Source organism: Artibeus jamaicensis, unplaced genomic scaffold (genome assembly GCF_021234435.1).
Source record: "Artibeus jamaicensis isolate MK-2021 breed Jamaican fruit bat unplaced genomic scaffold, CSHL_Jam_final contig_944, whole genome shotgun sequence".
NCBI lineage: Eukaryota > Metazoa > Chordata > Mammalia > Chiroptera > Phyllostomidae > Artibeus > Artibeus jamaicensis.
Window position 1 is genome coordinate 2,045,032 of NW_026522020.1, and position 26,475 is coordinate 2,071,506.

General features: G+C 54.1%; 1 protein-coding gene across 7 annotated transcripts in view; it reads left to right on the forward strand.

The window, feature by feature from the left end:
• DGKD (diacylglycerol kinase delta) overlaps window positions 1–26,475 on the forward strand; it is a 104,287-nt gene that overhangs the window by 59,487 nt on the left and 18,325 nt on the right. For 5 of the 7 annotated variants that reach the window (XM_037143906.2, XM_053655196.1, XM_053655201.1 and 2 more), the window contains 16 exons: window positions 9,345–9,449; window positions 9,714–9,846; window positions 10,647–10,753; window positions 11,089–11,214; window positions 11,350–11,452; window positions 12,102–12,264; window positions 14,025–14,133; window positions 16,880–17,019; window positions 17,814–17,907; window positions 18,993–19,087; window positions 19,192–19,291; window positions 19,381–19,654; window positions 20,750–20,899; window positions 21,733–21,861; window positions 23,001–23,097; window positions 25,906–26,016. In XM_037143906.2, the coding sequence (XP_036999801.2) occupies window positions 9,345–9,449; window positions 9,714–9,846; window positions 10,647–10,753; window positions 11,089–11,214; window positions 11,350–11,452; window positions 12,102–12,264; window positions 14,025–14,133; window positions 16,880–17,019; window positions 17,814–17,907; window positions 18,993–19,087; window positions 19,192–19,291; window positions 19,381–19,654; window positions 20,750–20,899; window positions 21,733–21,861; window positions 23,001–23,097; window positions 25,906–26,016 (2,036 nt within the window). Of the gene's footprint in view, window positions 1–1,442; window positions 1,554–6,612; window positions 6,809–9,344; window positions 9,450–9,713; window positions 9,847–10,646; window positions 10,754–11,088; window positions 11,215–11,349; window positions 11,453–12,101; window positions 12,265–14,024; window positions 14,134–16,879; window positions 17,020–17,813; window positions 17,908–18,992; window positions 19,088–19,191; window positions 19,292–19,380; window positions 19,655–20,749; window positions 20,900–21,732; window positions 21,862–23,000; window positions 23,098–25,905; window positions 26,017–26,475 lie in introns of those variants that run through there. The other 2 variants (XM_053655197.1, XM_053655199.1) reach the window with 2 other exon arrangements.

A 26,475-nucleotide genomic window follows, 5' to 3' on the forward strand; every position in this document is an offset into this window, starting at 1 on the left:
GTGGTTCTCACCCCGCTCAGAGTAAGAGCCCCCACCCCTGTGGGTGCTGCACCCCGTGGCTGCCCGAGGCTCGCTCCCGCCTCAGGCCCTTGCCCAGCTCTTCCCTGCTGAGCCCTTCCAACCCTTTCCAGGGCGTCTACCTTGGCCCTGACCTCCTTTTTTCTGATATTTTTTTTCAGGCTTTGTACCAGCTACTACTCTCCATGCTATGTAACTTACTTCTTCGTTATGTTATTTATTTCCTGTCTGTATTTGAGCAGAGATCTTGTATGTCTGTTGAAATGAAATTTTTCCTGAGAAGACAGGAGGACTTTGGAGCCTGAAGGTGGTGAGGGTTGAGTGTGGGAGAGGAGGTGAGATTGAGGGTTTGGTCTCCCAGCCGGGGCTGGGCTACCAGCATGAAGACATGTCTAGGTGTGTAAGCAGGACCTCAGAGAGGTCTCTTGGGTGGGCAGTGGGATCTGTGGGTCTGAAGCTGATGGCAGTGGGGGCGGCTCTTGTCTTGGCGGCAGTTCTGGTTGCTCCCAAAGCGTATTGGCTGTTGGAGGGGCGCTCGGGCCCACCCACCGAGGAAACGCAGTACAGTGCGCGGGTGGACCTGGGGTTCACAGCTGCCGTGGAGCACAGCTTTGCCGGTTTCTCAGGCACTGTTGTGTGTAGAAATGAGTCCTGCCATTTCTGGGCTCTCTGTCCTGTGCAGGCTCGAGCACCAGGCCACATGTCGCGGAGGGACAGCGCCCTGGCCCTCCGTGTACTCACTCGGACTCGGGCCTGTGGAGAGGATTTGGGTTTCTGTAAGAATGTGTGCCAAAGGCGTGTCACAGACTGTTTTCTTGGCAAGTCAGATGTTTCATGAGCTTGCACTGCCTATTTAATGAGATAAGATTACACTTTTAATTTGTGCTGAGACCACAGATGCCCTTGTCCTTAAGAAATAGAACATTGTTCTATTTCTTACAGGGAATTACTCCCTGTTTTCCCCATCTAAACGTTAGGCGTGGGAAAATGTTTTGTGTCAATGTGGTTACTTACTTTGAATTAAACCTTTTATTTGGAGAGCATTGTAGATTTACACAGACTTGCAATAATGCAAAGATCTTTGGGGCCCTTTGCTCAGTCCCCCTAGTGGTCATACCTTGTAGAACTTGGCACAGCACCCCCTGGGGTGTCGGCACACATGCAGTCGAGATCCAATGGTTTCGTTTCCACCGGGGTCCTCTGGTTTCCTGTCACAGCCACACCTGGTCCCTCCTCAACCCCTGGCAACCACTAACCCATCATTTCTGTAATTTTGTCATCTCAGGGGTGTTCATGGGATGGCAACATATGTAACCTCTAGGGATCTCAGGGCCTGTCACTCAGCGTGGCTGCCAGGAGGGCCCTCCGGGTTGTGTGTATTGCAGCTCGCTCTGTTCCTGAGTCGTAGTCCGTGGGGAGGGCATACCGCCGAGTGTTTTAATCATTTACCCTGAAGGACACCTGGGTTGCTTCCAGTTTGGGGTGATGATGGATGAAGCTGTTATAGACATACATGGAGAGGCTTCTGTGAGAACGTAAGTCTTCATTTCTTTGAGATAAATGCCCAAGTCCGTTTTTGCTGGGTTGTCCGTTTTTCATAGTTGCATGTTTGTTTTTTAAAGAAATTGCCAAACTGTTTTTGCAGAGTGGCTGTGCCATTTTACATTCTAGCCAATGGTGCGAGCCAATTTCTCCTCACGCTTTTTATTTTAAACATCTAGTAGGTGTAGAGTAATGTCGCATTGTGATTTTACTTTAATCAGCATTCCCTTAATGGCTAATTATGTTGAATATCTTTTCTTGTGCTTATTTGCCTCAGCATATCCTCTGACGCCACAGAGGCTGGCTGGCAGGGCTGCTGGCTGGCTGTACTTGGCCTGCTGTGGACAGCACCTCGGGTGCTGGAGCTCCTGGCTACCGTCTGGCAGGGTGGGTGCGGGGGCTGCTGTGCTATCGTGCTGTTTGGCTGGAGCAGAGTGCTTATTGGCTGTCATACTGCTACTGATTTCTGTCTTGCTAGCTTGCTCCTGTCCTGGTCCTCTGGCTAGAGAGAGAGCAGGTTTTTGGAGGGTTTTAATTTTTTTTCTGTGTCCATTGATGTTTCTGGCTGTGGCTTTTTCAGCTCTACATCTGGGATGTCTGGGACAAACAGAGAACCCAGGAAGCTCAGCACTGGGTCATTCCTTGGCCCCAAGGTCCCTAGTCTGTCTGCCCTCTTTCTGGGCCCTTCAGTCTGCTCATATTTGTTTCAAATCTAATCCCCAGGGTTTTAGTTGTGCTTAGCCAGAGAAGTATGGGAAAGTGCCTCTAACCGTCTTCCTAGAAGCAGAAGTCTGCTGTTTTGGACCCATGAAATCTGACAAGTGTCTGAGCATCTCTTGTCCGGGCTGTACGTCTGCCCTGCTCAGTGTGGCCTTTGTCGCCTCCCAGGCTCAGGGCCTCACAGTTATTACTGCTGAGGCTGTTTGGTTTGGCTGTGGCTCCCACATGACAGAGTTTGCAGGGTCTTGGTCTTCTGTCATTTAAGGTCTCATTTACACATGAAGGGTGCATCCAGTTCTGTGGTTAGGAAGCTCTGGACAGGGGCACGTTGCTGGTGAGTCATGAACTGCCCCCATCATCGTCCTTCAGGTCTGATTCCAGCAACCTCTGGAACTCTTGGGAAACCTGGCCCAAGTGGGAGGGGCAGCGGTCAGATGACTCAGTGAGATATCCACATCGTCCTTGTGCTCATCCTCCAAGCCCGTAGTCCTGCCAGAAAGGAAATGGCTCATTCCGAGTGAACCTAGGAGAGCTCTTGCCGGCCCCTCCCCTACCGTTGGCCCCGCTTTCCTGGCATTATTCGCACAGCAGTCTTTTGGGAATCCAGGTGGGAAGCTCATGTGGGTGGGTGTAGTGGGAGGGGTCAGGAGCCGGGCCTGGAGCCTACCTGCCTGGTGCCTGGTCCCCTACTTTATTGGCTGTGGGGCTTCGGTCAAGGCACTTGGTGGGCCTCAGTTTCCTCTCAATATCCACTTCAGTAGGTTGCAGAGAAGACGAAACAAGCAAATGCATGGAAATACCTGGAAATTTCCCAGGACCACTGAGTGCCTCACCATGGTGACTGCCACCATTGTCTGACACCGTCTGGTTGCTGACCCTGTCCTGTTAGCTAGTGTGTTTGTAATTCAGGAGTCCACCTTCTCGTCCACCTAAATGTCACATCTGTGTCTCCAGCAGGGCTCCTTTTTCTCCTCGATTTCTCAAAGATCAGTGGCTGATTGACCCTCTTGCTAATTCTTTTCAAAGATTTAATTTATTTATTTTTAGAGGGGAAGGGGGAGAGAGAGGGAGAGAAATATCCATGTATGGTTGACCTCTCATGCGTCCCCCGCTGGGTACTGGCCTGCAACCCAGGCATGTGCCCTTACTGGGAATCGAACCACGATCTTTTGGTTCTCAGGCCTGTGCTCAATCCACTGAGCTATGTCAGCCAGGGCCCTCTTGCTAATTCGTCCCATGGCATTGGAAGGTCTGGCTTGGGTCTCAGAGATTCATGTGGGGTATCTAGGTATCTAGGTATTTTCTTATATTTCTTAGAAGGTCATTTTTTTGAAAGTACGGAGGCAAAAGTTCTTACTTAAAATAGAACTTTTAAAGCCCCCTTTTTGGTCTTTGGCATATATTCTAAACCTAAGACTTAAAAAATTATTATTTCTTGAATAGGTAATTCATGTGCATGGCACAGAATACAAAAGGATAAAAAGGTATGAGTACATTTTTTCCAGCCCCTTAGAGGTGACCAGGACTCCTTTCACGCCCCCATACTGTCCCTGCAGGTTGCTGTGGACACGTAGCCACGTATCTTAGAGGGCATCCCTAAGAGCATGTGAGCACGGAGTGGCTTATCTGCCTGGTGGCCGTGCGGTGCTCCACTGTGGGCACGCGCTGTAATTTGTGCAGCCTGTTACCTACCAGTCTTATCTCCATCAGTATTTCAGTCGTTTCCAGTTCTTTGTCTTTAGAGTGAGTGTTGCTGTAAAAGCCTTGTGTGTGCTGCATGTCACTTCTCAGGGGAAACGTTGGTGGGTGAATTCATAGAAGGACTGACACAAAGACGGAGATTTGTCGTTTAAAGTGTGCTAGGCCTCACCCCATGTTCCACAGGGGTTGGATTAATTCACAACCCCGCTGTACACTAGCATGTTACCAAACTATTGATCTCTACTTGGGAGGGCAAAAGGTGTCTCATAACTTTAATTTGCATTTATTTTGTGAGTAAGTGTGAATACTTTTCATAGGTTTAGGATCCATTTCTAACACTTTAATATTTCATTTCTAACACTTTTTAAAAACAGAGCTCTGCCAGTCTCCCAGAGTCTCCATTCGCTTCCATCGTCCTAGGTCTAGGCATTCATTGTAAAAGTCATCACCTGCCACTGTCACCAGGGGTGGGAGGCTCCTTCTCATCGCCCTGGAGTGCCCTGCTGTGCCACTGTACTCCACTCGGCTGTCGGACCGGTGCTGGGCGTTTGGGCTGTGTGCCTGCAGGCCTGTGAAGAGCAGGGCTGCTGTCCTGGTGCTCGCAGCATGTTTGCTTTTCATCGGGGGTGTGGTGGGGGATCCTGAGCCACGGAGGGCACAGCATCACCTTTACTTGCTTCCCCAGCAGTTGTACCAAGCTGCCTCCTGCCAGCAGCACAGGAGGGTGCAAGCTGTGCCGCACGCTTGCCAGCACTGGGCACCCTCTGTCCTTTGAGTTCCGGGGTTCAGTTTCCGCTTCCCAGTTGCCTCCTGAAGTTGAGCACCTTACTGGCCATTGTGAAATAACACAGTGTTCAAGTCTCTTGTTCATGTTTCTTAGTTCTGTTTTTTTTCTTACTGATTTTTAAGGTCCTTTAACCTCAGAAAATTCCAGCAAGAGTCTAAGAATTTAGTCTGTTTACTGCTCCTCTGGCTTGTCTCAGCTTCCACCATTTCTTTGTTTTCCCTTCATTTCCGCTTCATTCTGTCTCGGTCCTCCCAGCTGCACGGCTGGGCGTGTGCTTTCTCTAAGTTTGTGGATTTGCACACAGCAGTCTTGCTCAGGGTGCAGCTCTGCCCCTTCCTCTGATACCAAGTTTGCGTGTCGCAGCCCTGGCCCCTTCCCCACTGAGCCTGACGCAGCTGACCTGTCTTGTCCTGTTCATGCTGTTCCCTGCTTTTCATTTGCATTTGATTTTTAAATTGATTTATTTATGTGAGCTGTTTCTTACCTTACAAATTCACTTGAAAAATATAGACCAAAAATATTTTCTGGTCTCCAAAGCTTTTTCTGTGTGAAGGCTTGATTTTGGTATAGTTCTAGATTGTTTCTTCATTCTTGCTTCCTAGCAGTGGCAGTCCAAACAGAGACACACTCTTATTACTGTAGTTTGCCGTGTGTAGTGCGCACCCATGTTTTGAGTGCATTGTACACGGATTATTATACCCGTGGTGTGTAATTGTTATACATGGCAAAATAACACTGTTCCTGAGAGCGTCCCTTCTGAACCCTGCTTTCTTTTTGCTTTGTGAACTTGATGAGTGGCCACGAGGGAGTAACCTGAAGGTGTCCTGTAGCACCTGCTTCTCTCCTCCGTTTTTTCCTGGCCCCTCTGTCTCCAAAATAAAGGGACTGAATAGGGAGCCCCATCCAGGACATCTCTCTTAGAAAGTCTCCCGCTTTCATCCTGAGAAGGCCCCCTGGCTTCACAGTCTTACCCATGGCCCCGGGGTGCGGGACTGCCGCTGTGTCCGGGAGGCTTTCCCTGGGTTGGAAGGCTGCTGGGGAGCCCCCAGGGAAGGGGAAGCCATCCAAGGTGATGGAGTCATGTCCAGCCTGTGGGCAGCTAAGAAACATGGATTCTGTCTTGGGTGGCAGAATGTGGTCGGAGAGAGGCAGAGACTGGTTTTTATTTGGTGGGTGGGAGTCTTCTGGGATGATTCTTATGCTCTGAGAGGTGGCCTCTTGGCACCAGTAGAGTCTCAGGAAGGTGACGTCCACAGGGAAGAGCCTGTGCTAGACCTGAGAGTGGCAGGGACAGGCGGTGGGGGGGAGCGGTGCATGCGAGGCACTGTTCTCAGTACCTCCCAGGGCCCCTGTTGTAACCTGCCGCCACCCTGAGATGGGGCATCACCGATAGTAGTAGCCCCTGTTCTCAGATGAGCAAATGGAGGCACAGGGAGGGGAGGTCACTATGGCAGCTCGCACAGCTTGGCAGGGCCCTGGACCCAGGGGCGTCTCCTGAACACTATGTTGGGCCCTGGGCTTCGTTCTGTCCACATTTGGTTCCATTCAGTCTCATAACGTCTCTGCCAGGTGGCTTTGTCATCCCTCTTTCCCAGCAGAGAAACGAAGATGGTCCACCCACCTCTCCCAGCCAGTCAGTGGGGCTCAGACCTGAGTCTGTCTAAGGCTTCAAATAGGCCCCTGTGTTTCTTTAAAAAGCTGAATACCAGGTTCTTAAACATTTTTCTGTTGGTCAGTGTTTTACTCCCTGTAAATTACTGCACAGAGTGAGGAAATGACAACATTTATCAATAGTTTCAGGAACTCATCTTCTTTAAACATAACAGTTTTGTCTATAGCTTGCTGTCCGGTGGTGCCCAGTGCCCACGAAGCTATCCGGTAACCCCTCCTTCCTTCAGCACGTGGAGAGGTCGGGCCCAGAGCTCCATCGGCTGAGCTCTGGAATGATGTGGACTCTTCATCTTGTACAGGTTGTCACGGGAGTAGTAGAAACAAGACCTAAAATAGAACAGGACATGAAGAATCACAGTGTTCTCTTCTGTAAGTGTCTTATTGCTTAACGCCTAAAATAATCCCCAGGTTATGCAGAATAAAGTATATAGTATCTTTCTGAAACTATTATGCTGATAAAAATGCTCAAATATTAACACTCACCCCAGAGTGAATAAACAGAAGTGGTTGTTGAGAGTCTGTACTGATGAGATGTCCTGTAGCACCAACCCAGCCGTTGTCCGCTGCCCAGCCCTCCCGTGGCCTGCCCTGGCCGCACTCCAGAGCACCCAGCAGCCCCGCTCGCGTGACCCACTCTGTCCTCACAGCACATGTCAGTGTCTGAAGCTTCTTGTTCGCCTGTCTCCCCAGTGAAAGAGAGCTCTGTGCGAGCAGGAGCCCTGTCCTGTCGTCGTCTTTGAGCGACTGACACTCAGCACTTGCTGGGTGGAAGGGTGGGTGTGTTCGGTGCTGGGGTGTCGGCTTTTTACGGTGCTCTTGGGACACCTGAGAGTGGCTCTTACCTCCCACTCTCCCTCTGGAGGGCCCCCGCTTCCCCAGGCTTCTGTTTTCTGTTTTTCAGTCTCCCCTCACCTTACACTCTCTTTGCCTCTTTCTACAACCCAGCCTGGCCCCCCGCATGTAGTTATCCCAGTTACCCTGGTTACGTGAAAGAGTGAACAGCCCCGTGGTTTGTGACCCAGTTCTAATTATCCCCTTCCATGATGAAGTTCTGTAGGCAGTTTATGAAAACCACAGAAGAGGCCATCCATAAAACACTGTTTTTATATTTTCTGAGCCAGAAACATAATCACCTTGTCATTAAATTGGGTATTCCTAAATTGAGTCTTTCTAATATAAATTAAAGCTGCCCTGGCTGGTGCAGCTCAGTGGATTGAGCGCGGGCCTGCGAACCAGACAATCACGGTTCGATTCCCAGTCAGGGCACATGCCAGGGTTGCAGGCAGGTTCCCTGCAGGCCAGTTCCCAGCAGGGGATGCACGAAAGGCAACCATACATTGATGTTTCTCTCCCTCTCTCCTTCCCTTCCCCTCTAAAGATAAATAAATAAAATCTTTTTTTAAAAAAAAGCTGTAAGATGGGCAGAAATACGAAATTAAATAACAAACTTTATTGCTGAATCCCTGGGGAAGCTTCATTTTCCTGACGCTGTTGGCGGGAACGTAAAAGGGCATAGCCCCTGCGGGGTGCCAATGACAGCAACAGAGTTACACGTGCATTTACACTGTGGGCCGTCCTGGGAATTTATCCCCCAAACACGTGGTAAAGGCAAAGACCCAGGTGAAGGCGGTAACACTGCCCCGCCACTTGCAGCACCACAGGCTTTTCGACAACGTAATGTCTGTTAGCAGGGAGCGGCTGCCTACCCTCTGTGCCTCCCCAGCTGGGGCCCCGTGTGCTGTGAGGAAGCTCCAGGGACCGGCGCCCGCTGCTGGGGGCGAGGGCAGGACATGGTTTGAGGGAGGAGACAGGTGGCGGAGGTGTCCATGGAGTGCTCCTGCTTCGAAGGGGGGCTAGGAAAATGTACTTACATTAGCTAACATCTTAAATATGGAAGGGCGACTGTAGTTTTAGGTATTTTTTTAGGGCTGCCTTCGGGGGAGCCAGAGACTGGGATGGAGGGGACAGACCCAGAGCAGACTTTCTCATGCACCCTGCTTTGTAGCTTTGACTTTGGGACTGTGTAGATGCTTTCCATCGTCATAAAACAAAGTTGAGTAAGCGGCCATAACCTAAAAATGTTGATAGACATGGTCAGTTTTTCCTAAAACGTTTGTATCCTCTTTGCCTCCTGTCAGCACCGGAGGGAGCTTTCTTCTCCTGTGTCTTCGTCAACGCTGAGTCACCGCCTTTTAACACTTCGCCTGCTGTTAGGTGGAAAATGATTTATTTTCATTTGTGTCCCTGATGACTAGTGTGGTCAGGCATCTTCTTATTTACACATTAGCCACTTTGTATTTTCTCTCAAATGTAAATTTATAGCCTTTTTTCTAGAGGAAAAATATCTTCTACTGATTTATAAGAACATTTTATGCCGTGGATGTAGTTTTGATTTGTTGATTATTGCGAGGTTCACGACCTCATTTCCAGTTAAGTTAGTTTTTCAGGCCCCGCATGCAGTAGGTGGTTCCTGTTCTTGTCGGACATTAGAAGGTTCTCCCACTAACCTCGACGTGTGGTACCTATGAAGTGCTCACGGTGTCCTTAGGGGAACGTGGACCAGACTTTCCCTAACCTGCGTCGGTGCTTGATGGCCGTTTGCGAGCGTGTCGGAGCAGTCACAGCTGCCTTCTGTCCTTTAGAAGTTTTTCCCATGGCTCACGGCTGCTTCCGAGCAGTCCGCGGTTCGCAAGTGTCCACGGGAATTGTTTCTGGTGAACGTGCAAACCGCATTTGATTGTCTTTTTGGTTTGAGATTGTTCTTGGTTTTTAGTGTTCTGTTCAGTAAAATACCTGAATTAAACAGTTATTTCTCATTAAAATATATACAGTGAAAGTGGTTTTAGAGGCGACTTTAGTGTTTGTGCTTGGGTCATGGATGTGTTGAATACGCTCCTCTTTCTAGGTCATCACTCCATGCAGGAAACTCATCTTATGTGCAGATAACAGGAAAGAAATGGAAGATTGGATTGCAGCTCTGAAGACTGTCCAGAATCGGGAACATTTTGAGGTAGGAAAGAAAAGTCTTCTTGTTGCACTTTTCTTACTGTTCTGCCCTCTGAGTATCTCTGTGTGCGGGTCGGGCAGTTCTAGGACTCACTTTCTCAGCATGGTCCTTGTAAGTTAAGGTTGCCCCATCCTGCCATGACCCTGCCTTTTGTAAACCTGCGTCCTCTCCTCCCCTGGGCCCTTGATTGAACCCTGCTCTCAAGTTACCATATTTAAGAACGTCAGAGGTTCCCTTACTTTTGCTATCTTTACGTCCTCCCTGCAGCCGACCCAGTACAGCATGGACCACTTCTCAGGGATGCACAACTGGTACGCCTGCTCCCACGCGAGGCCGACCTACTGCAACGTGTGTCGTGAGGCCCTGTCTGGGGTCACGTCCCATGGACTGTCCTGTGAAGGTACAGACCGTGTGTTATTCTGTGGGGGAGAGCGTCCTGACCTGGATGTTCAAACGTAGTCACCTCAAATCAGTCAGGGGTAAAGTGATTTCCCTGTGTTATTTATTGTACCTACTGAGGAGTCCTTGATAAATTATTCTCTGTGGCAATGGAGCCAAGGGGAGAGGGGCAGTGATAATAAGGAGACACGGAGAGGAAATGTGAGGACACAGAGGGAGGAGGGGGGGAACCATCGGGCAGCTGCACCCCCTGCAGGTGATGCGGGCTGTGGACAGATGCACTGACTGTCGTCCTCCAGAGCGAGAGGGCGGGGTTGGAGAGGGGCAAACAGTGGCGCTTGGGCCAGATCCCACCTGTTGCTCGTGTTTATGTGGCCTGTGAAGTTAAAAATGGCTTTACTCTTTTACACGGTAAAAAAATCAAGATGACTATTTTGTGACACAGAAAATCATGTGAAATGGACATTTTGGTTTCCATACATGAAGTGTGGTCCTTGGTGACCCTTGGGCTGCCGGGCAGGCTGAGCAGTTGGGATGGAGACAGAGTGTGGCCCATGACACCTGAGCTGGTCACTCTCTGGCCCTTCTCCGAAAGTTTGCTGGTCCTGGCTGTCCTGGGTGCCCAGTGCCACCGAGATTAGCCTCCACGTGTGTCCCAGTGGTCAGTCTCCAACATGGGGGGTGCTGTGTGCCGTTCCGACTGCCCCACAGGCCCGGGAGTCCCACCGGGCTGTCTCCTCAAGCATGGGAAGCAGTTGCCACAAGCAGGGCTTGAGGGTGCATGTGTTCATTTTCTCACAGTGTGCAAGTTCAAGGCCCACAAACGGTGTGCTGTGCGTGCAACCAATAACTGCAAGTGGACCACGCTGGCCTCCATTGGGAAGGACATCATCGAGGACGAGGATGGGGTACGTGTGGGGCACTGGCCGACCTGGCGTGGTCCCCCTCCCCAGGAGGACTGGCCCTCTTCCTTGGTTCTCTTCCTCATGGTTCTGAGTCGTTCCCGCTGTGCATCTGGGGACTCTGTGTGGGTCTCTGTGCCTCCAGTGTTGTCCAGTCCCCGTGCGTCATGCTGTGCTGGAGCAGCTGCGGCGGATGGGGCTGCTCTGTCCTTCCTCTGCCTGTGTCGAGAAGAGCGTCTTGGTTGAGTTTGTTGTGGAGCATCTTTGGCCCGGGTCTTGTGGCGCCTCGTGTGTGGGGCACTGGGAAGTGTCCCCAGTGCGTGTCTCTGCTTGGTCTGCAGATTGCCATGCCTCACCAGTGGCTGGAAGGAAACCTGCCTGTGAGTGCCAAGTGCACGGTGTGTGATAAGACCTGCGGCAGCGTGCTGCGCCTGCAAGACTGGCGCTGCCTGTGGTGCAAGGCCATGGTGAGTGAGCTCCGCCCACTCCTGGGTCCTGTCAGGGCCCTGATGGGGACAGCAGGCCAGCCCATGCCTCCCATAGCTGTAGGCCATGTGTGAAGCAGGCTGTGACCCCTTATGATGTGTGGATTCTTGTTCCAGGTGCACACAGCTTGTAAGGAATCCTTAGTGACCAAGTGCCCACTGGGCCTGTGCAAAGTGTCGGTCATCCCTCCCACGGCTCTCAACAGCATTGATTCTGATGGTGGGTACCACGCACTTGCGCTTCCTGTGTGTTCCCCTTCCCTTCTCTGGAGTGGCTGTGTTATGATTTTGAGATGTGGTTGGGAGGAGAGCAGGCCCAGCATCTTGGGAGAGCACTCCTGTGCAAAGGTGGCCGCTGGGGAGGCTCAGGACTTGAGTCCGGCACGTCTGTTGAAGGTGTGAGTAGAAACCGGTCGAAGGCTCTTACGCATTTCTGATGGGAGCTGTTGGGGTCGTGTCTCCATCAACTGGTCCCCACCTAGTGGCAGATACTAATTTGCACACCGTCCATGGCTGCTGTCCCTTGTCCAGGTGGTATGGAATGATGAGCATTAATAAGCGTGGGTGGAAAGGCGGGAAACCAGGGCACGTGTCTCACAGGAAACCAGCTCTTCAGGTTTGGAGTGAGAGGAAAGGTCGGAGCCTTCAGGTGCCCGGTCCTTCCGAGCTTTCGAATCCCTGTGCACTCGATGGCAGACTGGTGCGCCCTCGCTTTCTTCTTCATGGGGAGGGCAGCGTGGAAGTGTGCTTACTACTGGCTTCCTGGGAGTTCCGGGGCCCTGGAAGGATTTCTCCCCCCATGATCAAGAGTACCTTCTGTCTTTCATGGCTTCCAATGTCCTTCTGTCCTTTTCCATCCTCACATCCAGGCTTCTGGAAGGCCACGTGTCCTCCGTCCTGCACCAGCCCCCTGTTGGTCTTTGTCAATTCAAAAAGTGGGGACAACCAGGGCGTGAAGTTCCTCAGAAGGTTCAAACAGCTGCTGAACCCTGCCCAGGTCTTTGACCTGATGAACGGGGGACCACACCTCGGGTAAGCTTGTAGGATATATCTTCCCTGGAGTTGAAAAAAAATTTGAAGATAATACATGTTTATTTAAGATTTCAACATTTTTTAAAGAAAGATTTATTTAATTTTAGAGAGAAGGTAAGGGGGGGAGCAAGAGAAGGGAGACAGACATCAATATGTGAGAGATGTATCAATTGGTTTCCTCTCACACGCTCCCAACTGGGGACCTGGCTCATAACCCAGGCATGTGCCCTGACTGGGAATTGAACCGGCGGCCTTTTGGTTTGTGGGACCATGTCCAGCCCACTGAGGCATGCCAATCAGGGCTTAAACATACATTTTAGAATAGGAAATAAAGACTGTGTTTCTTGAACCACACCTCCTCAGATTTCACCTGCAGAGGTGCCCCCTCTTAATAGTTAGTACAGTTGACTGTCCCTTCAGCCTTCAGTGTGAGTCTCAGCTGTGCGTGGACTTCTGACCCGAATGCGGCCTGGCCTGTTGCCTGGCGTGGCACACACGCTGTTTAGGTGTGGCAGCGGACAATGGCATGGGCATTTCCAGGTCAGGGTCACAGACCTGACTCATTGCTTCCCTGGCTGCTTAGTATTGAGGAGGCTTTCCTTCAGGGAAGCCAGACGATAGGTTTTTTATTTTGGAGGCTCACGTTGCAGGCGCAGTGACACAGAAGTCCGTCACTTACAGGGAGATGTGTGGATTTTGTGGGAACTCAGGGAAGGGGCTTATAAGTCAAGCTTGGGGGGCTTTGAATTTCTCCCCAAGCTGGCGTTTGAAGGGAGCTGGCGATGGCATGGCGGGGAGTGAGGTTTGGAGCCTGCCTGGCAGAAGGTGCTGTGTGTGCAGAGGCAAGAAGACTGGGGGCATCTGGAGGAGCGGCAGCTGCTCTCCAGGGAGGGTCACAGGCACTGGCCCAGAGGCTTGACCCTGTCCTAGAAACAAGGGGCAACTTCTTAAAGTGAGATACTTGACGAGACTTGTTTTGGGAAGATCACACTGTAGCAGGGATTGGAGGTGTCCATAGGGGATGTGAGGTTGGGAGAGGGCTCTGGTAGGGGTTGTGACAGAAGCGACGGTGGCTGGGACAGTGGGGTCTGGCCCAGTGACAGTTTGATGGTGGCTCTGCTGTTTCCAAGGATGGGAACCTAGGACAAGGAGGTGCCTACCCATGCAACACCCTAGTGGCCCATTGGGCAGGCTTATCCTTCAGTAAAGCCTGGAGGTCATGGTTTAGGGTCATTCAGGTCATTCATAGTCATCAGCATTTGTGTCATCTCTGAAGTCAAAATGTAGATGAGGCCACTCAAGAAGTGGGTGAGGAGTGAGCAGAGGAGGCTGTGGGTGTCCGAAAGGGGACACTGCATGTAAGGGGTTGAGTGACCACGAGGAGCACAGAAGGGAGATGGAGATAGAATTAGGAGGGGGAGAGGGATGGGTCATATCATCTGGGAGAACACAGTGGCCCAGAGGGAAGGTAAAGGATGGACAGAATCCTGCAGCCTGAGCTCCTGTGCCCTGTGTGTGGGTGCTGGCTGAGCACGGGGCCGGCCGAGTAGGGGGTAGGCTCAGAGGCCATGGTGGGAGCCCTTTGCTCTCAGGTGCCGAGTGGCCCCTGCAGGCTGAACACCTGGGAGAGGCTTCTTCATGGGAGGGGGTGCAGGGTCTGCATGAGAAGCACAGATGGGGCCCCTCAGCCCAGGGCCGACTGGCTGTCATTTGTCACTTAGAATGTACCTCATTTCATTGACACTCTCTTTCCTTTGCAGCTTACGCTTATTCCAGAAGTTTGACACATTCCGGATCCTGGTGTGTGGTGGGGATGGCAGTGTGGGCTGGGTCCTCTCCGAAATCGACAGCCTCAACCTCCACAAACAGGTACCTGACCACGGGGGAGTCCAGACCTGGGGGTGTGGTGCGAGAGTGGCTGGGTGGTCTCAGGTCCACAGTGGGGACCCATGGAGGTCTGGCAGGGGTGGGGGGGGCAGGTAGCGTGGTAGCATCCTGGGGCTTGGGGCTGTTACACGGGAACAGGAACCTCACAGTTAGAAGGAGACCAAGGTGCAAAAAGAACTTTCCTCTGCAAGACGAGTCCCAGGTGGGAGCAGGTCTGGGTGGCGCTGCCATCCTGCCTTGTGCCCACCTGCCCCTTATTGGGTCGTAGAATAACTTACTGCCTGATGCCTCTTGTTGTCCAGGAAGAGAGGGAAGCAGACTTGAACTCAAAGTCACAGTTGGGGCCCCTTGGACTTAATTATTCTGATTGTAAAAGTCAAGTGCTCATTGTTTCTACCCCCCACTCCCCCACGGTCACCCCCCTCCATCGTTGCTCACTGCTAACACTGGTCACTGTCTTCCAAGACCCCTCGGTGACACCCTCGTAGTGTAGTGTGGCTTCGAGTCCAGCGCACTCCCGTCGCCTGTGCTGCTCCGTAGGGCACTTCATAGACCAGCACGTGGCGGACCCCACACCCACTCTGTAGCCGCGAGTGGAGGCCCATGTGTGGTTCTCCGAGGGCAGAGCCCTGCAGTCCTGGACTGGCTCACGCCCCGCGCTGTCCGCCCGGGCCGCTCGTGAAGACGACTGGCGAGGAACACGTGCACCCTGGCCCCGTCAGCCCCTTCAGAGAGCACCCACACTCCGCTCTCCCTTGGGGCTGCGCCAGCCTTGTTTCCCGGGGCCACAAAAAGCTGCCCCCCTTCCTCTGCTGCCTATCGTCCATCCTTTTTGTTTTTGCCCAGTAAGCAGGCAAAAAAGGAATGTATTTTTTTTCTTTCTTTAGTACTAGTGAAGTCAAACATCTCAGACATGAATTTTTAAATGAATCACCTGTTTATGTTTCTTGACTAGATTTCTATTGGGGTAGTTACCTTTTAAAATTGATTTCTTTGAGGATTATTGTCATATTAGGGATATAAAATCCTTGTCAGTCATATTTTTCCTAGTTTGTCATTTGCTTAGAACATGCTTTTCTCAAGTCTTGGGCTTGACTCTCCCTGTTGGCAGGCCTGGGAGCTGGGGTGGATTTAGCCCTGGGCACTGGAGTGATGTTGGAAGGTGGACTGTGAACTGCTCAGCTCCAGCGAGGCCACTTGCTCAGAGAAGAGAATGCTTCCCCCTAGTGGTGAAGTTGGGGCACTACACTTAGGTCCTGTGTTGTGTTGACTTCCAGGATGACCTACCTACAAGTTCATTGTCACTAGTCAGGAAGGTGGGTTTCATCTAATCAGGGTAACTCAGTGAGCACTTACCTTCTCCGGCCTCCCTGTGGCATGTTATCCTTACCCTCTGTCCCCTGGCTTCCCCTGGACCCCAGTCCTTGGTGTTCTTCATCTTCCGGCTGCCCCACCCCACCTCAAGCCCTGCATTTCCTGCCCTGAGTCCCCACCCCGCCCAGCCTCCCCCAGCCCACATTTCTTTTCCTTAGAGTCTCGAAATGATCATCCATCCAATGTCTGAGCTAGAGATCTGATAGCTGTTCTTAATTTTTCCCTCTCCCTCCCTCCTCATTTCTGAGTAGCTGCTGGGCTCAATTCTGCCACCCCTGTATACTGCTGACCCTGGCCCTCAGTCCATCCGCCCTCCCCAGGGACCTTCCCCACAGCAGTTCTGCCCATGAGCCCCTGAGCATCTCTTGGTGACCCCTTGGCTTTAGGAGGCAGTCCAGACTCCCTAACGCAGTTTCCCAGGGCCCAGTGTGGCTCCTTGCTCCTCTGTGTCTCCACCTTCCTCCTCAGCGCCCTCCTCTTGATGGAGTCTCATGTGGCAGGAGGGCCGCCTCTCCAGCAGGGTGGCCCGCTGCGGTGCCTTCATGCCCCTACTCCTGTCTTTTCTTTCAGGCTCTGAGGACCCAGTGCCAGGTCCTCTCCTCCTAGTGCCTACATGTCCTGGTCCTCACCTTCCAGCTTGCTGTCCCCAGCAGGGTGGCGGGCCTCCCTCATGGCCGGGGTGGGTGACCGTGGTCTGGCAGGGCCTAGGGAGGACCGACGACCCTCCCTGCACACTGCGTGTTGCAGTTGAAGCTTCCTGAGTGCTGTCCTGGCCTGGTGGGAGCTCTGGGCGAGGCATGAGCAATGGAAGGGGTCTCTCTGGGGAGTGGCAGATAGAGGGATGTTGGCTGAGCACTGAGACATTGTCAAGTTTGGTGACCACACTGGGTGTCCTGGTACCTGTTTGGAAGGGACTCAGAAGCCCTTGAAGGTGTTTTTAGAGGGGGAAGCGACACTAGTGATGTCTTTGGAAGATGGGCTTGGCCTCAGTGAATCAGATGGCATGGATAGAGGGAGAGATGGGGAGTGGGGAGCCACAGAAGGGTTCTTCAGGATTCACATGCCCAGCAGTCAGGGACAGGACTAAGGCCATCGCCATGCGAGTCGGAGGGAAGGGGATTTAGGACATGATTTGATGAATGAGGTCCTAGAGGGCGGTCCCCACAGGGTAGCAGGTGAGGTGCAGCCTGTGGCAGAGGAGGACTTTGCCGTGGGACCTGAAAGGCCGTCTGTCCTATCCCGTGGCTCTGCCTGGAGTGGCAGTGCCGCACTACTGGAAGCGACTCTCTCTAGTTCAGCCACTGTGGTCAGCAACGAAGAGGCTCAAGGCCATGTTCCCCCCTGTGTCTGTCAGTGTCAGCTGGGCGTGCTTCCCCTGGGCACAGGGAATGACCTGGCGCGCGTGTTAGGCTGGGGCTCAGCCTGTGACGACGACACTCAGCTCCCTCAGATCCTGGAGAAGCTGGAGAGAGCCAGCACCAAGATGCTGGACAGGTGAGTGGGAGCGTGGCAGTGCTGCCTGCCAGGAGGGAGCTGGAGACAGGTCACCTTGACCAGGGGTTCTTATCCAGGGTCCCTGGAAACCGTAGGCCCTCTGCAATTAGTTATAAAAATTACTTTCACGGTAGTCTTTAACTTTCGACTAAGATTATGAAAAAGATAACAGATAGGTGAGGTACTGAGTGATCAGATCTTCTCTCAAGGCCAAGCCTGACCCACTGGGGCCACTGGGGAAGGTGGCCCTATCCCCTTCCGCCTATGCAGCCCTCATCTGACACCTGGGAGCAGAATGCCCCTTCTCTGTATTCTGTTCCCGGAAGAATCCAAAGTGTTGGACATGTAGTCTCTGTGTTTTCAAAAACCTGTTGGCATCCTTGGGGGTGAACTGCCTTTAGTTCTGAGCTCATGTCTGAAATCCCACCAGCTGGAGTCTGTGGTGACTTGGTGGTGTTGAGACACTGCACGTCCCCTCACAGGACCCTGTGGTTGTCGTTAGTGGGTGTGATCCCAGTGTCCCCGCCATTCCTTCTCTACTTACGGGAGGGGTCTGTGCACTTTGTGCATGTGAAGAGCTGGCTGCTGGCTGAGGGCTTATGGCTCTCTGGTTAGGGTCCCTTTCCTCTCTGTCCTGTAGGGACAATTGTTCTTAGTTCTGGGAGGAGCCCAGATAAAGGACGTACAGACACAGTTAGAACTGGTGGGAGGTCAGACCCGGGTCCTAAGGCGGGAGGTGTGGGGCCTGTCCTGGGAGGCGGAGCTGCTGCTGGGAGCCGTCTCTGTGTGTGCAGGTGGAGCGTCATGGCCTACGAGACCAAGCTGCCCCGGCAGGCCTCCTCCTCTGCTGCTGGCACGGGCACCGAGGACCTCAGTGAGGGCTCTGAGGTTTGTATCTCCTGCCTCTTGCGCCCCCCCCCCCCCCGCCCAGTGCTGTCACTCCCCACCCCAGTTTGACCCGCAGAGGCTCAGGGTCAGCTCAAGACTGAGCTGGAGCCACGTGGACTCCGACCTCCCCGGGCTTTGAGGTCGTTGGAGGCTTCCCGGTTGTCATCAGGATGTGGGTCCTTTGTGGTGGCAGTCTCGTAGGACTTCCCACTCTCCTCGCACCTGCTGCTGCCCATTGTCCTCCACGTCGCCTCCTGTGCAGTTAGCTAGGTCACCTGGACGTTTAGCGCTTCTTTCGTTTTCTGGTGGTGGTTGTGGTTTACCGGTTCCATAGGGCGCAGCCTTTGCCTTCCTGACTTCCTGCCCTGCAGCAGCACAGTCCTGGGCACGTCGCTGTGCTCATGCCCACCGGGCGAGCCGGCTGCTGGCTGAGCAGGAGAAGGAGAGCTGTGCCCGGGACCGCCTGCAGTCTGCAGGGTGGAGCACAGTGGGCTGGGGCAGCTGTGGGCAGACTGGGTCTGCTGCGGCCTGGCCTGCGAGCAGAGGATGGCCGCACCTTTCAGGAGAGGAAGAATATGTGTGCGAAGCCTCATATATGTACTGTCAGCCAACAGTGCAGTTTGTTGACCACTGGGATAAGGCCTGGAGTGGGTTAACCACACAGGGTCAGCTCTCCTGTTTCACCAGGCAGACGTGTATGGGGAAGGGAGTTCACATCTTGAGAAGGGGAGGGGCTGGGCCACGAACCCGCCAGGTGGACAGATGTGTCGTCTGCTGTGAGGGGGCCTAAGCGAAGGAGCGTTGCCTATGTCGGCAGGGCAGGAGGTTCTCGTTCCTGGCACGGGCTGTTGGTGGTGAACCTCAGGCTGAATAGTAAAGGAGCCTGAGGTGTTTTCAAGTTTTTACGGACTTTTTTTGTTTCATTAAGGCCCATCTGTGCACATCTTCAGGAAGCCTTTGTGATCCTTCAGATAGTGCTAGTGGGACTAGCTGGGGCAGTAAACTGAAGCGGGGCTGGGGGCGCAGTGGGTGAGAAGGTCACTGGCTGGACTGAGTCGCCCCTCCCTGTTCTGGGGTGATTGTAGGTGCAGCAAATTCTCTTCTATGAAGACTCGGTTGCAGCCCATCTTTCTAAAATCCTGACCTCCGACCAGCACTCGGTGGTGATCTCATCGGCCAAGTGAGTACCGATGGCCTCACGGAACCAGGGTCCACCATGCAGGGCACTGGGTTCCCAGCCAGAACTGTCTGTCTAGAAGCACCTTCCCGTGTTTCCTCCCACAGAGTGCTCTGTGAGACGGTGAAGGACTTTGTGGCTCGAGTGGGAAAGGCCTACGAGAAGACGACCGAGAGCTCAGAGGAGTCGGAGGTCATGGCCAAGAAGGTCTGTCCCCTGGCTCCCTGGCTGGGAGGGTATCAGGACAGAGAGGAGCTCCACTCCACTCTATTCCACTCTGCTTGTTCCCCGTCCAGTGCTCTGTCCTGAAAGAGAAGCTGGACTCTCTCCTGAAGACCCTGGATGACGAGTCCCAGGCCTCATCCTCTCTGCCCACCCCGCCGCCCACCATTGCCGAGGAGGCGGAAGATGGGGATGGGCTGGGCAGCGGCTGTGGCTTGACCGCGGACCGCGCAGTGGGGTCAGCGTGCCCAGCCCGGCCGCAGATATTCCGGCCTCGGGAACAGCTCATGCTGCGGGCCAACAGCCTGAAGAAGGCGATCCGTCAGATCATAGAGCACACCGAGAAAGGTAGCTGGTCTCTTCATGACAAGGGCACTTTCTTCAGGTGGGCACTGGGCTCACCGCCCAGTTTCCTCCAAGCACGGTGACGGAAAGGCCTCCATTGCTCCCTGGAAGGGACCTAACCTGTAGGGACTCTACCCAACCTCGGGTGCAGCCCTGAGGGACAGGCCTCGTCCCCCAGGTCGAGGCCGCCTGGGGATTGTGCTTCAAGGAGAGCCTTTGTGCTCACACCTGAGAGGCTCCTAGGACACCAGGAGGGGTGGCCCTGCTTGGAGGCAGCGGGTGGACAAAGAGGCTGGACCTGGGGACAGCGGCAGCAGGGGGCAGGAGGGATTGGAGAGGTGGGGGGACCATGTGCTCCGTGGGGTCTGAAGCAGGGCTGGCTGCTGTGCAGAGGGCACCCGGGCCTAGTGTCCCTGGTCAGCCTGGGGGAGGCAGGTAGACCTACGTAGGGTGAGAGGTCTGCCTGGCCTATCGCTCCCTTTTGCTAGACTCGGTTTGCTAAGCTTTGATGAGGTCACTGAAAAACCATGTTGATCTGTGAGCTTCATTGCCTCCAATCTCAGCAGGACCTGTCCACTCCCTCCTCAGCAAGTTTTTCCTTGTCCTGGGTTGTCTGTTTTCTCTTTACCTTCAGAAACCATTTCACGTTTTCCACTTGCTTTTGACACATTCCCAGCCCTCACCTCTTTACTCTGAGTAGATTGACCTGCTTTTAGCCTCAGTGAGAATAATAAGGTCATGACCTCCCAGCTACACACTGGTGGGTACAGGAGGTGGGGCCCCTTGTCAGTCCCCCGGGGTGCTCTGGGCTCTCGAGCCTTCACTCACCTTCTCTGCGCATCCTCCAGCCTCTGGCCCTCCTCCTCAGGCTGCTGGCGCGGATGCCCAGTGCCCCTGCTACTTGCAGGGTACTGGGCCCGGGGGACAGTGATGATGGGGTGGGAGCTTCAGGGTCTCAGCTGCAGCCAAGAGGACACTTGAGGAAAAAGAAGACTGGGAGACGCGTGGGGGAGTCTGTTCAGCAGGCCCTCTGTCAGCCTGGCGTTGTCTGTGGCCGATGCCCACGGGCTGAGCAGTGCACATTCTTGCCCTGTGCAGCTGTCGATGAGCAGAACGCCCAGACCCAGGAACAGGAGAGGGTCGTCTTAGGCCTCCCCGAGGCGGAGGAGAAAAAGGACCTGAGGTCGGACGACAGGCTATGCCACAGCGAGAGCTTCGGGGTTGCCAAGCACAGGAGCCTCCGCAAAGGTACGGCCCTCGGTGCTGCGGCCAGGCCAGTGTGGTGCCCATGCAGCTGGCCGGGCGAAGTTTCAGGGAGCTTTCTCGTGGCTGCTCTGGCCCCTTGGCAGTAGAAAAGTCAGGAACACACGGCGTTTCTGTGCACCACCTGCTGTGTGCAGTTTGTCTGAATGTGGGGGGTTTGGGGGGAGCCCTGCTGCTGAGAAGTATGCTTTCCCCAGAACCTCCCTGTGTACCCCAGATCCAGTGGGGCTCAGGGCCTCCCAGCTGTAGCCAGTCGGGCACCATGCATGTTCGAAATTTGCTCCCTTAGCTGGCCTTGCCTGGCATGGTGGCCAGGACACCACCCAGCCCCACGAGCCATTTGTCCAGGGACCCTTAGCCCTCCTAGCAGAGCCCCCAGTGCGGGCTCCTGATGTGGAGAATCGTCCCTTCCCTCCGGCTATGCATGGCCCCTCCCTTGCAGCCCAACAAGACACTAGGAGGTGTAGCTGCCTTCGAGGTCACTCCGTGGTCATTCTTACTCGGAACTCAGCTTGGCCTCTTTAACCCTTCGTATGATTAGGGCTTAGCCCCTCCGTGCCCTGCCCCAGCGTCACCCTTGGTGGCCTTTGTCACTCTTTAAAGGGCGTTGAAACCCACCTGCCTCTCCTTGTGCCCCCCTCATCTCTCTTTCTCTGGGCTCCTGTCTCCATCTCACCCATTCCACTTGGGCTGACCAGTGGCTTGTTAGGTGCTGCCCTTCCCCTGGCCCTCTGCCTGGCATTTCTCCAGTGAACTCTCCCAGTGTCAGTCATGGTCTCTGCTGGACAGTCTGATGGCTCTGTGTTCTGTTTTTATAGTGTCCAAGTCCCCGTGTGAGAAGCTGATAAGCAAAGGAAGTTTGTCACTGGGCAGTTCTGCCTCTCTCCCCACCCAGTCAGGAACCCGGGATGGCCTGCCCGTGCTGAGCACGAAGATCCTGTTCCCGAGTGAGTGTCCCCACCCCCAGGTGGGCCAGGCACAATGGCCAAGGGCGTCTACAGAGGGCCTCGGGGACACACTAACCTTCCAGCCAGCCCGGTCTGGGGCCTTTGGCAATGAATAAGACCAGGTCCCTGTCCTCCTCAGGAATGAGGACGGGCTCTCAGAGTCAGGGCACGGTATGAAAGTATCCTTATCAATGACAAAGGACAGACGGCACCCACATTGCTGCCTGGGGGCCCCAGGAAGGTGCCTGGAGCAGGCGATTCTCCAGCTGGGTAGGCGGGAGTTATCCTGAAGGGAAGGAGCGGGGCGGGCAGGTGTGCGGGACCGGGCGTTGCGCCACTGTTTCTAGCACGAGCACAGCAGGAGCACAGCTAGCCGCCGGGAGGGCTGGCCCCGACTTCTTTCCTTTCCTTGCTCTGGTGTTGCCCAGATTAAGTGGAGGCAACTCCCATGGCTGCTTCCCTCGGGGAGCTGGGACAGGACTTGGCCTCTTCAGAGGAAGCAGTGCCACGATGGGGCCCATCAGACTCCCTGAACCAGCCTCAGGCAGAGTCCTGAGCCCTTCTAGCCACACCGTCTGCTCCTTTGAGCGCTTTGGTGATATTTAGTGACTCACCTGTTAGATAGAAAATTCCAGAGGCCCTTGGGAAGTGAGCTCTTGCACTGCTTGTGAGGCATTTGGTTAGCCAGTGACAGAGACCTCACTGGGAGGCTGAATGAGTAGATCATTCAAACGCAGGGCTTCATCTCTGCCTTAATGGTTGGTTTAAAGACTTTAAATGGATGTGGGTGGCTTGGAGGCTCTCGTCACTGGGAGTGTCCCTGAGGTTTCTCTCTCGTGAAAGTAGCCTCCTTGGGTTGGACGCCTGGACGCCTGGAGATCACTGTGCATGAACTCGAGCTGGCTGCACAGGCCACGTCCATGTCCCTCAGGTGGTGGGTTCTACCACCCGGTGTGCTAATTTTATTCCATGGGTAAGGGTTGGTGATGGTAGCTTTTGACCCCAAACTCGTCATTGTCGGTATGTGGACCCGCTCACATGCTGTTTTAGAAATGTTTAATTACAGCGTTCTGCCAGATGCGTCCATCAGCTTCGGGGGCTCCTGACCAGGTCTGCCCTTGCTGTTGTGTCCCTCACAGATGTTCGTGCCGGGATGTCTGGTTCCTTGCCTGGTGGCTCGGTCATCAGTCGCTTGTTAATAAATGCTGACCCCTTCAACTCTGAGCCAGAAAACCTGTGAGTATGGTGTGAGCAGAGGCTGGCACACTGGGGACAGAGTGCTGGGTCACAGGAAACTGCTTCGGAATTGCCCAGAGGACTTGGGGAGCAGTTGCCTAGGGGATCCTCTGCAGCCAGTGCCGGCTGATGAGGGAAACCGGAAGCATCAGCGGGAGAGTGGGCGAGAGTTCCTGCAACGGCTCGGTGGCGTGGAGCCTGTCCTGGCTCACTCCCAGGTCCCCGGTGGTTTCGAGTCAGCATCTTCCGAACAAACGTAGTGTTTGAGGTTCAGACACTTCTCTTGGTAGCTGGCTTTGCACTTGTCCTTCACTGTCACTCTTCAGTGCGCTTGGCTGGTCCCACGTTGGTGTCTCTTCCTGATCACCTTCTTTCTCCCTGTTATTGCCCCACTGCTCTGCCCCCTCCTGCCCCACTTGGTGCCATAGTCCCTGGGGCGGGTCCTCCTCCTGGTGGTCTCCAGGAAGACACTGTCCTGGGCTTAGATATGTGGGGAGGAAAGTTCCAGGCTACACTGCACCTCCTGCCCTGTGCCCTGCCAGGTCCCGAGGTGGAGAGGCTATAAATAGCCATTGAGTTGAATCTGTCCGGTGTGGATACCTGCCGTTTCAGACACGGAGGGGTGTGAAAACCTGTCCTTCTAGGTTTTCCTTTTGGCTGGCTGAGAGCAAGTTTCGGGCAGCTAGCGGCAGGTGGCAGTTGGTTAAAAGTTGCCAAGTGTGTGTCTGGTGTGGTGGGGAGAGCAACTGAGACAGGTGCAGGTGACGGGAACTCTGAGTTTGAGGAGGGCGGGGCCGGAAGTGTGCTGCGCAGCAGCCTCATCAAGTCAGTGGGCCAGGGAGGGGTCTCAGTTTAGACTCCTGCTGCCATGTGCTGGCCTGCCTGATGCCTGGCACCCTTCCTGGACCTGACGCCACCACCTACTGTCTGCTCTTCACCATAAGCCCCTCACAGGGCTGCTGGGACTCTGGTCTTGACCCTTCCTAATGTTTCCTCAAAAAGACCAGAGCTGTTGTCCTCTAGGATCAGTGCCCCAGGGCCCCTGAACTCAGCATTTCATTTGTCACTTGTTCCCTCACCTGAGGTCCCTGAGGGTCCACTTCTGGCAGCCGCAGTCATTGGCTCCTCTTGTCCTGTTCTCTTCGAACCGGGAAGACTTCTCCTTCATGTGGAAAGACTGTGCTTCCCCTCCTGCACCCTCTCCGGGCTGCGGAACCAGAGGTCTCCCGCCCTCCCAGACCTCGGTCATCCTGCCTTTGCCTGCACTGGCCTCCTGGACCATCCCTGAGTACTTCCCAGGTTCCTGCTGCCCGCCTCCTCCGGGTACTGGGCCCTGTCTCGCCACCCTCGTCCTCCCGTCCCAGGCCGCTTCTCTGGCTTGGCTCCCTCTCGTTTCCAGGACCTGTAAGCACTGGAGGGCATGTGGTCTCACTTTTGTCCAGAGCTTTGCTTCCACCCAGCTCTTAGGCACTTGGGTTGAATGTGTCATAAAACCACAGGCATGCGGTCATCACTTGTGAGATCAGGCTGCAGACGCCTGTTCACCGGAAATGTGCCAGGACCGTGCCATGATCTCAGGCCCACCCACCCCATTGCATTTTCTTGGGAACTTCTGCTGGGGTGTCAGGAACAGGCTCTTCTCCTTGCTGCTTCCTCTGGGTGCAGGGTCAGGGCTGCTCTCTTCGCACACCTGCCCTGGAGGGAATCGGGGCCTAGGACTCCAGATGTGATGCCCGTGGACAGATGGGACAAGAAGCTGGGGTATTTCTTGCCACAGTGGAAGTGGGGAAGGAGGGGTTGCTGCAGGGCTGGGAGGGACGTTTTCGGATCAGGGGACCTGCTTTAACTGGGTCCGGGGATGACGGAGGGATGTGCTGAGGTACAGAGTTTATGTGCCATAGAATCATCAGGTGTGACATTGCAGGTGGGAATGCTGGCCAAGGCAGCCACTTCGGAAGGCAGTCTGGCGGGTCCTCAGAACCTAGTTTCCACGTGGCCCTGCAGTGCTACTCCTGGGGATGTGTCCAAGAGAGAAGAGACTTGCCCACACTAAGGCGTGTGCATGAGTGCAGGCAAATACTGGCCCCAAGGGAACAGCCCAGGTGTCCAAGGACTGATGAGTGTCATCCCCACAGAGGGGTGGTGTTTGGCCAGTAAAGGGGATGAAACAGAGCTGGACAAACCCTGAAAACATTGTTCACTGAAGGGAGCCAGGTGCAAGGGCCCCCTGTCGTGGGGTCCCATTTATAGGAAATGTCCAGTGGGGGCAGATCCATGGAGACAGAAGGCGGATTAGTGGTTGCCAGGGACTGGGGAGGGGTTGTTACTGCTGGCTAAAGGGTACGATATACCCCTTCTTTCTGCGGTGATACAACAATTCTAAACTGGTTGTAGTGATGGTTACATGCCTCTGTGAGTGCATTAAAAATCATATTATACATTGTAGCCCTGGCTGGTGTGGCTTAGTGGATTGAGTGCTGGTCTGTGAACCAAAGGGTTGCTGGTTCGATTCCCAGGCAGGGCACATGCCTGAGTTGTGGGCCAGGTCCCCAAGTTGGGGGAGTGCAAGAAGGAACCACACATTGATGATTTTTCCTCTTTCTTTCTCCCTCATTTCTAATCTCTAAAAATAAGTAAAGTCTTTTAAAAAATCATTGTACATTTTAAATGAGAAAATTATATGGCATATGAATAAAACCATTACCAAAAAAAAAAGTTCTGAGTTTTGCCCTCAGGAAGAGATGCTTGGAGGCTGGGAGGTGAAAGCGTCGGGCAGGTTGTCGGAACCGCTCTGAACCCCCTTTGCAGGGAGTATTACACGGAGAAGTGTGTCATGAACAATTACTTTGGCATCGGCCTGGATGCGAAGATATCCCTGGATTTCAACAACAAGCGGGACGAGCACCCCGAGAAGTGCAGGTGGGTGGTGCTGTGTGCACGTGTCCTTCGAGTCTTCCTCATTTCTCCTCTGGTCCATACGGTCGTGTCTGGAGTCAGCAGGTACACGGTACACTGCGTCCTGAGGCGGGTCACACACTCGGAGCCTGAATGCCTGGGTGGAAGCAGGTGGGAGTCCAAGAGGCCAGCCTGGAGAAGGGTTCCCCTAGGCTTGGCCAGGCTGGGGCAAATTCAGTGAGAGAAAACGAGTGACCCTACTTGAAGAGAGTGGGGGCTGAGTCTCTTAGGAGAGTCACGAGTCTCTCGTACAGGAGCATAACATAGGGTGTGCTCAGAGTTTACTGTGGGAGAGACCCTGGCACCTTCGGCAGGTGCATCTGCGCATCCTGGGCCCAGCTGGGCAGCTCGGCCTCTTGCTTGGGCGGGGATCAGGGCCCAGAGCTTGAGCTCCCGGAGGGCTTTTGCTGGGGATGGCACTGA